Genomic DNA, 12,302 nt, shown 5'->3' on the forward strand with positions numbered 1-12,302 from the left:
ACTAACACGTAGAAGCTATGAATTGATAGGTGTCCTTCTGTTATACAACTTTTTAGGTTAATAGCGTACACTGCTGTAATTATGTTTAAAATCCATTTCAATGTAATGCAAACATGTATATAACATTTAAAAAATCCACAAGAATAAAAAAAAATGTGAATTCAGGCCCCGCGGGTAAGATGTTTTCTGACCCACACAAGCCTCGTCAGTGACTTAAAGTCTCACTTACTCCATTGTTAAAGATTTCCAGTTGGTTTATTTGTTGAATAATAACCTTCATATAAGTTTGCCATGCAATATTCTTATAACCTTGAGATCGATGATATGGAAATAAAAACAAAAAACCAAAAAAAACAACAACATTATTAAGTATAGATAGAGAGAAACTAGAACCTTAAGATTTATAAATACTTTAACCACTGGTATATTAAAAGTTAAATAAACTGTCTATACAAAACACTGGCCTGTATCAATGTTTATTTTTCCTTATATCTTGTTTTTTTTTCACTCTCTTTTTTTTTCTAAACAACCATTTACAGTTATAATAATTATTTCCTAATGTAAGAAATGCTTACACGTGTATATTTTGTGCATATATTCAACTGTTAAATATATCCGGTTTACTACTCCCACATTCTAAGTAATGTTTTATATAGGTTTTCCGGATCAAATTCTATTTTTAAATCTGGAAATCACCGACATGTCACATATATGTAACTTAATTTTCGTGGCCACTTCATTTTAACATCGTACTTGCTTATAATTGTACAAACAAATAAAAATGTTTCATTTTGATCACAAAATCGTCAACGTAAGCGTATGTGAGGGAGTCATGACTTTAGCAACACCAGAGAATGATAAACTTGGTAAGAAGCTTAAGCATATGAAAGCTAAATTAAAAAATACTTTAGAAATCATCTGTTTTTATTTGCGTTTCTTCATCTCATGTTTTTATTTTATTTTTTAATACTTGCATATATTTTTTTCAGTATCAATTGAAATTCGCCACATGTTGAAGGTGAGTAAGAAAGATGGAAACTTGACCGTTTATTATGTGAAGAAGAAGAAGAACAAAACTTTAAACATGAGGACGATCTCTCTGGAAGCTGACTTTGAGGATATACAAAATCTGTATTGTGATTTGGATGTTAAATTCAAAGGTAATTCAGTCAAAATGCACTATTCAATGTTGAAAACAATAGTCGTGTTTATTTTTTATCTGACATGTTCCAATAAATTAGGTTGATTAAAAGGTATAATTGTTTATTTACTTAATTTGTTCAGGTAAATATATATATATACATTGTATATTATAATTCTATCTATAAAAAAAATCGTAAAAAATAATATTTGATTATATAACTCAATATTAATAGATGCATATTTAATTACTACAGGTCGTCCAAAAAGTTTGTTAGTAATTATCAATCCTAACGCTGGAAAGAAGAGGGGAATTAAGGTGTATAAGAAGGTCGCAGATTCTCTGTTTCAACTTTGTGGTGTTAAATTGGACATAATTGGTAAGTCTGACAATATTTGTACAAGACTTAATTTCAAAGCAGTAATGTAAAACTAGTATTAAATTGTATCATATGTATTTGTATATATTTCTTTTATGATTAAACGGTATGCTTTTCCTTTTGCATGGTTGCTCTAACCCTGTGAATATTTTTTCGTTGTGACCTGTTTTTCATTTCTTCTAATTTTATTTTAGTAACAAATAGACAAAATGAACCCACGGAGATTTTGAAGAACTACGACCTTTCAAAGATAGACGGGTACGTGTGGCGTTTAACATTAAAGAAATAAATTTAAAAAAGATACTGTTTGTTAAAGAAGATAAGTATATAAAACAAACATTCAATACCAGCTTACATATTTAAACACGCAACTGTTTATGCAATTTACATTTAGAACAAATTAAATGGAATTTAAATAAGAGCTGCACTATTTTAACTATGATATTTGCAGATCTTTGTTATGTGATATTTCGATAGTTCAGAAAGGCCTTTATTGTTTTAAAGTTTACCTTCAGTTCTTTGTTATGCGATATTTTAATATATCAGAGTGGCTTTTATAGAGATATACCTTTCATTAATTGAGTTACATCACTTTATAGGATTGTCACAGTAGGAGGCGATGGACTATATTGTGAATGTATGAACGGATTGGTCAAGAGAGTACAACAAGACAACAGTGTAAACCTTGATAATCACAACGCTGATATTGTTTCGTCTGCTCTTCCTATTGGCATAATTCCAGCAGGCTCCGGTGACGTCATCGTGCAATATCTCCATGGAACGAGATGTGCACGTACTGCTGTTTTTCACATATTATTAGGAAGACATGTTGATTCCAATATTGTCAGTGTTCATGCAGGAAGACATTTGTTGTCCTATTCGGCCTTAGTTCTTGGATTTGGACTGTTTGGTGATATGATGCACGACTGTGAAAAGTTTAGATGGATGGGACCTTCCCGATACAACAGTAAGCCATTTTATTTTCAAATAAAAACATTATTTAGATTTTTTTGTATTTTTAATTATTAATATTTCATTGCTGTTTTGTATTACAGTAAAAAAAAATAGATGTGATATGATTGCCATTGAGACAACTCTCCACAAGAGACCAAATGACACAGAAATTAACAATTATAGGTCACCGTTGACGTACAAGGAATTTTTAGAGTAAAATTTGATGATATTTTTTTTTCAATTTTGTTTTACAAGGTCAGCTAATAATGTTTATAAGAATACTGTCGCAATAAGTGTTTTAACGTATCCAAATTCAAGACTATTAAATCAAAATGGTGAAGTTGAAATCATCCCTTCGTAAATTTTACGGACGCCATCACGAGTTGGTTGATCGTTATGGAATAACCGTTTCACAAATGATATCGGATATGTTCCTTACGTCGTAACTACAATCCCCTTCCCTTTCATGAATGAGACCTACCGAATTATACCATTTACCGGATTTGTTATTACATAAGCAACACGACGGGTGCCACATGTGAAGCAGGATCTGCTTACCCTACCGGAGCAGCTGAGATCACCCCTAGTTTTTGGTGGGATTCGTGTTGCTTATTCTTTAGTGTTCTATGTTGTGTCATGTGTACTATTGTTTGTCTGTTTGTCTTTTTCATTAATAGCCATGGCGTTGTCAGTTTATTTTCGATTTATGAGTTTGACTGTCCCTTTGGTATCTTTCGTCCCTCTTTTACATGAACACATAGGCCAACATAAATGGGAAAATACTCACTAACATAGAATATGTAGTGTAAAATTGTCCAACAGCTTCTCACAGAATTGATGTCCTTCTATAGTAAAATAAAATAAAAAATAGAAAAGATTTATGTCTAGACCTCCATAATATCTGTAAGCTTCCTTTGTAGTTATTCCATTGGGAAGTATGTTGAAGAGGAGAGAGTTTGATGTAGAAGTGGAGTATTATCCTTTAACACAGAAGGAAACGCCCAAAACAGCACGTCTATATGGGAGACAGATGTCGTTACCAAATGGGTTCTTATCACACTCAAAATTACAGAGAAAGCAAAGAACAAAATCCTCTTCCGATTTGCAGAAAGAAAACTCTGTTAATGAAGGTAAATTTGTAATTTTTGCACTATAATAATGAGATTTTGAATTCATAAAGTTAGCTTTAAAAATATTTTATTATATAAAGGAAAAAAACGTTATCAGAATTATTTAATTTTGTATAACATCAAAATATACTGAGAAATAAGTTTTAGCATAGGTTTTTATTTTTAAAAATCAACTTTAAAATTTTCATAGTTGCAGAAATGGATTTTAAATAAATCTTTTTGTCGAAGTAAAAAATAAACCTAGTGGTTTATGGTTTATTTTCGTTTTTACAATGATTTATTTATGATATTGTTATGTTTAGAGAAGTATGAAATGTAAAATATGTATTCCTTCACTTCTTTTTCTAAGTATATGATAAATAAATCATTAATGAAAATTTAAATAAGACCATTTTGTTTCCAGATTTGGTCAAAGAAGAAGGCAGGATATATGCAGTCGATTCCCATGCTATTATGATGAAAGAAAAATACGGGAAAATGACGCCTCATTTTGGTCAAAATTCCCTGATGGTGTATACCACACACAAATGTACATTACCAGACCACGTGTCTCAGCTTACTAAAGTTAAAAAAGAAAAACCAGATTGTGTATGTATAATTCATTTAATAGAATAAAATATCAGAAATTATTTCAAAAATGTTGACATGAAACAAATTATTTTACATGCAGACAACTTATAAAAAATAATTTTATCAAATGTCAATACATGTGTTGTTTTAAAGCAATGTAAACGTAAATGTCATTGTTTAACAGATGATGCATTAATTCAACAAATATCACATAATTGTCAATTATTAGAATTTTACTGTTCTTAATAAATTTTATGATTTCATTGATATATAATGTGTCTTATTTTTCAGTATGATTACAAATTCGTCAGCAAACATGAAGTATCCGGCTACAGAGTTAAGTTGCTGAATGCCACTGTAAATACAGCTGGTAACAACAAGGAACTTCAGAAAGACTATTACATCAACTGTGACGGAGAATGTATTCGATTAAAAGAACCCGTATTTAATGTTAAATTGCATAGAAACGCAGTGAAATTTTTTGGAGACTTTGCAGACTGAGACGACAATGACCCTGAATATTGTTGGAGACTTTTCAGATTGAGACGACAATCCCATATGTCGTGACTTATCAATTTGACATAAACAGTCATATTAAGAACAATCTTTCACACTGGGTGCCAGTAAGATTTGCGCAGAGAAAACATACCATCGTAATCTGACATATAATCAGTAAGCAGAATACATGGTGGTTAGTGGATATAGAAACGTTTATGTATAATTGTTGAAAACATACAATTGGTCATGAGTTTTACAATTTGTTCTGTTGATGAACTTTGATTGCCTTTTGTTTTCAAATAAAAATTGTACGAAATAAAACTTTATCATCAGTATCAATAGTTTGTATGTATCATATCATGCTTGATTTTGTTTTACGGTGTTTGTTACTGTTTTTCTTTGTTTTAGCCAAGCTTTTGGGTAGATATATTTTAACTTCTTCTGTGCTAAATGTTGGCAGAATCTGCGTGGAAATCTTGTTATTCGAGTTTAATTTTATATTATAATTCTGGTGGATTGACTTTTGTCTTTTTTCTAACCTGTGTGAAGTTTTGGTTCACTGTCTTTGCCAACCTTGAATCAATCAATATTCTGAGATGTAGGGTAAACGTAGCCGAGACAACAACGTTACCAAACAATACTAAATGTGTATCTTGTTTATGAGGTCTTAAAACAGCTTTGTGCATAAGATAAATATATATATCATATGCTATGCTATGCTCTAAAAGGTCCCCTTTCTAGAAGTTTTTAATGGTGACGGTACTCCATATTCATCCTTATTTATCTGAAAGGATTTAAACAAGGTACGGAAAATAATCAACAAAATAAAAACTGAAGTTATACAATACTAGAAACTAATAATGTGATATTAGTAAATTTCGACGAAAATCAACGCCATAATCAGTAACATAACTACACGATCTAACAACGCCACAATCAGTAACACAACTACACGATCTAACAACGTCACAATCAGTAACATAACTACACGATCTAACAACGTCACAATCAGTAACATAACTACACAATCTAACAACGCCACAATCAGTAACATAACTACACGATCTAACAACGTCACAATCAGTAACATAACTACACGATCTAACAACGCCACAATCAGTAACATAATTACACGATCTAACAACGCCACAATCAGTAACATAATTACACGATCTAACAACGCCACAATCAGTAACATAACTACACGATCTAACAACGTCACAATCAGTAACATAACTACACGATCTAACAACGCCACAATCAGTAACATAACTACACGATCTAACAACGCCACAATCAGTAACATAACTACACGATCTAACAACGCCACAATCATTAACATAACTACACGATCTAACAACGCCACAATCAGTAACTTAACTACACGATCTAACAACGTCACAATCAGTAACATAACTACACGATCTAATCAACGCCACAATCAGTAACATAACTACACGATCTAACAACGCCACAATCAGTAACATAACTACACGATCTAACAACGTCACAATCAGTAACATAACTACACGATCTAACAACGCCACAATCAGTAACATAACTACACGATCTAACAACGCCACAATCAGTAACATAACTACACGATCTAATCAACGTCACAATCAGTAACATAATTACACGATCTAACAACGCCACAATCAGTAACATAACTAAACGATCTAAACAAAGCCACAATCAGTAACATAACTACACGATCTAACAACGCCACAATCAGTAACATAACTACACGATCTAACAACGCCACAATCAGTAACATAACTACACGATCTAACAACGCCACGCCACTATCAGTAACATAACTACACGATCTAACAACGCCACAATCTGTAACATAACTACACGATCTAACAACGCCACAATCAGTAACATAACTACACGATCTAACAACGCCACAATCAGTAACATAATTACACGATCTAACAACGCCACAATCTGTAACATAACTACACGATCTAACAACGCCACAATCAGTAACATAATTACACGATCTAACAACGCCACAATCAGTAACATAACTACACGATCTAACAACGCCACAATCTGTAACATAACTACACGATCTAACAACGCCACAATCAGTAACATAACTACACGATCTAATAACGTCACAATCAGTAACATAACTACACGATCTAACAACGTCACAATCAGTAACATAACTACACGATCTAACAACGTCACAATCAGTAACATAACTACACGATCTAACAACGCCACAATCAGTAACATAACTACACGATCTAACGCTATGCATAAATGATACCAGCTAACTAAACAGATGTATACGTCCAACCAACATGTATACATCCGCCATAAAAAAAAACAGATTTGTACTGTGGACCAAAAGAAAAAAAACAGAATACTATGGACTAAAAAAAACAAATATATACGACCGACCAAAATGGACAGATTCTTCTTCGACCAACCACAATATCAGATGTTTACGTTCAACCAAGAAATATCAGACGCATATGTCTTGCCAGCAAAAGAATTCAAACTTTTAGTAATGTGAACTTCCATTAAAAACGTCATTGATAATAACGGAATGGTATTTTTACCATGCTTCACATTTCAATAGGAAACATAAAGAAAAAAGAAAAACGTACAAATGATAATTTTGAAGACACCTATTGTAGTCGTGTCTTATACAGTACATGTAGCTCTAGGTGATAAGAGTGGATGTGAACCCAAAAAAGAAAGCTTTGAAGATTATTAATTAAGGTCTTTCCTCTTCCCGAGGAAAGACCTTATTGTTTTTTATTTATTTGTTTTGCCTTAAAGTTTCCCGTTATGTGTTTTAAATTATAAGAAGACTGCAACTTGTAAAACCAACAAAAAATGCAGTATCTGTTTATTTGGTTTGAATCAGGCATTACTTCATTAGGAAGTGTAATACATTGTGATTTATCTAAAAGATTTTCAAACGCGTAGTTATATTTGGTATTTCGAACACTTCATTGCTATTTATATTACAACTTAATAATTTAGATGTATCATTATAGACTGAAGTGCTAAACTTGTAACTACCTTTGAACTTGTTTATTTTTGTATCAATTACAGAATAATTGGAAATTTTCAAACTGTAATTTTACATTTATTATTTCCCAAGGAATTGTTTTAATCATCTCGTAAGTAAAAGTTTAGAACACCAAACAAATATTAAAAAATAAGGATCACGAAAATAATTATCGCAATAACTTTAGTTTTGAGCGTTGTTAGTTGTTATTAAAATTTTCGCTTATCTTTGTAACTAATTCAATATTCAGGAATGTCTATCTTGATTTGCTCTATGGATCATCAGCATTTTTTTTTCGAAGAAATAACTTTTGTTCTTATTTTATCTTGATAACACAAGAGTAAAAAGTTATCAAAGTTACCAGGATTATAATAAGTACGCCAGACGCGCGTTTCGTCTACATAATACTCATCAGTGACGCTCATATCAAAATATTTATAAAGCCAAACAAGTATAAAGGATACTTATAGCCATGGCGTTGCTTTTTCCTTAAACACTGTAATTCTAAATATATAATTTTCGTATGGTTATATCTTTTAATTGTATTTTCTGTTTCACTGGTGCAAATTATGGGTTTATTTACAACCACTGGGTCGATGCCACTTCTGGTGGAGTTTTAATTTCCCGATGGTATCACAAACCCAGAAGTCAGCACTTCTGTGTTCCATTGAGTTACCTGATGTTTATAGTTGTTGATTACTAATATATATATATGTATTATAAAGTTTTTTTTTTTGTTTTTTTTTTGGTTTCCTTTTTTTATGTCTTCCCTTCAAAATACGTAACATATCTGATTACATTTCACATAGTCTATTAGAAAACAAAAATTTATTTGGCTTTATAAATATTTTGATATGAGCGTCACTGATGCATATGTGGATGAGTCTTACATGTATGTAGACAAAACGCGAGTCTGGCGTCCTAAATTATAATCCTGGTACCTTTGATAACTACTGTACACCATAATTGTCCAATAATATACCAAATATATTGGAAACGTCTCATTTTAATTAATGTGTTCATTTCGGGGGGGGGGGGTAAAAAAATTCAACCATGGTCACATAAAAGTGAGCCCCGAGGAAAATTCAAATCGGAAAGTCTCAATCAAAAGTTCTAACACATCAAACAAATAGACAAATGTCATATTCCTGACTTGGTACAATCATTTTCTGATGTAGATAATAGAGGATTAGGTCTCTCACTTATATGACAGTCGCATAAAATTCCATTACAATCGTGTGTGAACTAAACAAACAGATATGACTGTTAAAAATGTTAAAAAAAAAGGGGGGGGATTCAGCAAATCAATATTTTTTAAAAATATCTTAATTACTATAAAAAGAAAGAAATATGCAGCAAAGAAAAACAAAAATGCACAAAATCAAAAACGGAAGACAATAATACAAAAAACCACCATGACGGGATGTATAAGTACCGAGCAAGGTAAAATCGATATTACCAAGATTATACTAAACAGTAAATGTAATTATTTAGAAAGACAAATTAAAGAAAACATTTACACGTTATTAAGATGATGAACAACATCAATGGCTAGAAATTATAATAAAAAATTAAAGGCAAGAGCCACGGTTAAGAACATCCTACGAAAATGTATCACTCGGTATCACCATTTAGAAAGCTTGTGGTTAAGAACATCCTACGAAAATGTATCACTCGATATCACCATTTAGAAAGCTTGTGGTTAAGAACATCCTACGAAAATGTATCACTCGGTATCACCATTTAGAAAGCTTGTGGTTAAGAACATCCTACGAAAATGTATCACTCGGTATCACCATTTAGAAAGCTTGTGGTTAAGAACATCCTACGAAAATGTATCACTCGGTATCACCATTTAGAAAGCTTGTGGTTAAGAACATCCTACGAAAATGTATCACTCGGTATCACCATTTAGAAAGCTTGTGGTTACATTTTATCTATGTATTGTAATGTATGACTCGGTATCACCATTTAGAAAGCTTGTGGTTACATTTTATCTATGTATTGTAATGTATGACTCGGTATCACCATTTAGAAAGCTTGTGGTTACATTTTATCTATGTATTGTAATGTATGACTCGGTATCACCATTTAGAAAGCTTGTGGTTACATTTTATCTATGTATTGTAATGTATGACTCGGTATCACCATTTAGAAAGCTTGTGGTTACATTTTATCTATGTATTGTAATGTATGACTCGGTATCACCATTTAGAAAGCTTGTGGTTACATTTTATCTATGTATTGTAATGTATGACTCGGTATCACCATTTAGAAAGCTTGTGGTTACATTTTATCTATGTATTGTAATGGGTTGTTTTCGGTTTTTTCATTTAGGGATATTAAATTTCTTACATTAACACAATCAGATTTAAGGAACTTTGGATTAGATTTTCTAGAACAGATAAACTTCGAGGGTAACCATTTTCCATAATATTCAAGGATAGTCTATGGTGGCTCTTTGTCCAGCCATTTCTGTCTCATAAATGTATATAGTATGCACATGCTTTAGATTACATTGAAACAAAACTTTTGATATCGCATATATTTATATAGCTTCCATAAAAAATAAATGATTTGCAAATGTGTCATAATTATAAATTATGCAATTGTTATTAAATCATTCATGTCTGCAACAGTTATACGTTTTGCTGAAAAACATTTGGGTATTATGCAAAAAATGGATACATGTAAAATTGTTGGAAACATGTTTAGCAATGGGAATGTAAATGGGACTTTTGTGGAATATTTTTATGCAAAAGAACTTTTTGAACTGCAGTTTACAACAAAAATATAAATAAAACATTAAAAAAGTTTAAGATATAATCAGTTAAAATTTTAAAATAGACGTACAAATGACTGAGAATAAGTTAAAAAGCGGATAGAAAATGCACTTTTTCAGTGTAAATTGCGATTTCTTGAAATTCCGACCACAAAATTGTCGTGTTATTGCTGTGAACATTTACGTTTCAAGTATATGATAATATTAGGGCGTTGCTAGGATTCATGTTTGGGTTTAAATCATCTTTATGTCAAAGCACATTAAAAAAAATACCAAGTTTATGTACTAGCCTACATAGCAAAGGAGATATTCTAACTAGCATATTTGTGAAATTACTAGTCTTTCAAGTTAAAATTATTCGTCTTTTGTTGTTAAAATTACTGGTATGTTTAGTTAATTAACTAGTACTTCTAGTAAGTTTACTTTGTATCGAGTTAGTTTTACTAGAAAGGTTACTAATCCCGGGAACAGTAAGTTCACTTATGTACCTACAGTGATTAATTTTAAAGTGCACTTAGTGCTTGCAAAATACCGAAAAACTTCCACTTTGCAGTATGACTTCGTTACGTTATAGTTTGTCTTTGCGACACTTTTTCATTCAGCATATAGAGATCAATTTATTTCTTTAGAAAAAAACATAAATTCATTGACCCCGACATTTGACCCTTTAAATTGAAAAATACAGGGGAAATTGGCCCACCTCTTATAGCAATTACATATAAGCGAAAATTATCAATGCATCTTTATATTGCTTCAAGTATTACATCTAACTATAAATAAATTCTAAAAAAATGCATCATCATCAAGGAAGTGACAAAAAATGTTTCTTCCGAAAATCATAAAATACTGGAACTTTTTATGTTAGATGGCGTTGTGTTAATTTTATCTCTTACCAATGCAGTTACGTCGAACTATTGCAAGAAAACCATGGTAATCTAAAATGAAATATTTAATAGAAATAGAAACATCTTAATTCTAGTTGATGATGATTAAAGTGATATGATGCTAAAGAAAGCTTATTAAATAGTTCATTAAGGCAGCAACCATTTGATTTTCTGGGGGGGGCTATGGTTTTTTTTTCTGTGCAAACTCTTTTTTTCGCCTTCGGCGAAGAACAATCTATTTTTTAGCGACAAACCGAAAACAATTTTTTTCTTTCAATTTTAGCATTACATATAGTGGCAGCTGAGGGTGAAACAAACAATTTTTTTTTCTCAGGGTCCAAAACAAATTATTTTTTTCACCAAAACCTGGAAACAAACTTTTTTTTCCAAAAAAAACCATAACCCCCCCCCCCCCCCCCCACCCCCACCCCCCCCCCCCCCCCCCCGAAAATCAAATGGTTGCTGCCTAAGTGTCTTCAATAGGAACACCCGACATTAAAATGAATGAGAACGCGCTCATATTGAATAGAAATCACCTTTCTTCTTGAAGAAACTCCATCAGGTAAAACAGACTAAAATATGAAGAAAAAATTAATTTCTGAATAGGAATAAAAGAGAAGTTTGTGGACATCAACTTAACAACACAGAAGCAACAGAATTATAGAGTCAATATGTATATCTGAAACAATTGGACATTGATAGGTTTTTTTTTGCTCAAGACAATAAGTCATGTTATTATCAAGTTTATTTCATCATTTGTAAATATGTGAAAATTTTCAATGCACTTTTACAATGTTTTGAGTTTTAAACATGCCTATGAATAATTTTAAAAGGATGCATACTGATTAAGGATGTAAAAAAATATATTTATTACTCAAATGTATCTCCGTTATATACATATTGCAGCAAAAAGGCCGTGTTTAGTAA

At 31.5% G+C, this 12,302-nt stretch overlaps 2 protein-coding genes across 2 annotated transcripts; one reads left to right on the top strand and one right to left on the bottom strand.

Annotated features, from left to right (window-relative positions):
- The first annotated feature begins 702 nt into the window (after window positions 1–702).
- On the top strand, window positions 703–5,007 carry LOC139522575 (ceramide kinase-like). Its single transcript, XM_071316045.1, has 8 exons — window positions 703–866; window positions 990–1,160; window positions 1,398–1,520; window positions 1,715–1,778; window positions 2,120–2,487; window positions 3,395–3,604; window positions 4,008–4,192; window positions 4,466–5,007. The coding sequence occupies exons 1-8, from the start codon at window positions 782–784 to the stop codon at window positions 4,673–4,675; spliced, it is 1,416 nt and encodes a 471-aa protein (XP_071172146.1). The 5' UTR covers window positions 703–781; the 3' UTR covers window positions 4,676–5,007.
- Window positions 5,008–5,540: 533 nt separating this feature from the next.
- LOC139506568 (uncharacterized) lies at window positions 5,541–6,086 on the bottom strand. The gene has a single exon (XM_071295489.1). It carries the CDS (start codon window positions 6,084–6,086, stop codon window positions 5,541–5,543), a length of 546 nt encoding a protein of 181 aa, XP_071151590.1.
- Between the last annotated feature and the right edge of the window lie 6,216 nt (window positions 6,087–12,302).

The sequence above is a fragment of the Mytilus edulis genome, chromosome 1, assembly GCF_963676685.1.
Source record: "Mytilus edulis chromosome 1, xbMytEdul2.2, whole genome shotgun sequence".
Lineage (NCBI taxonomy): Eukaryota > Metazoa > Mollusca > Bivalvia > Mytilida > Mytilidae > Mytilus > Mytilus edulis.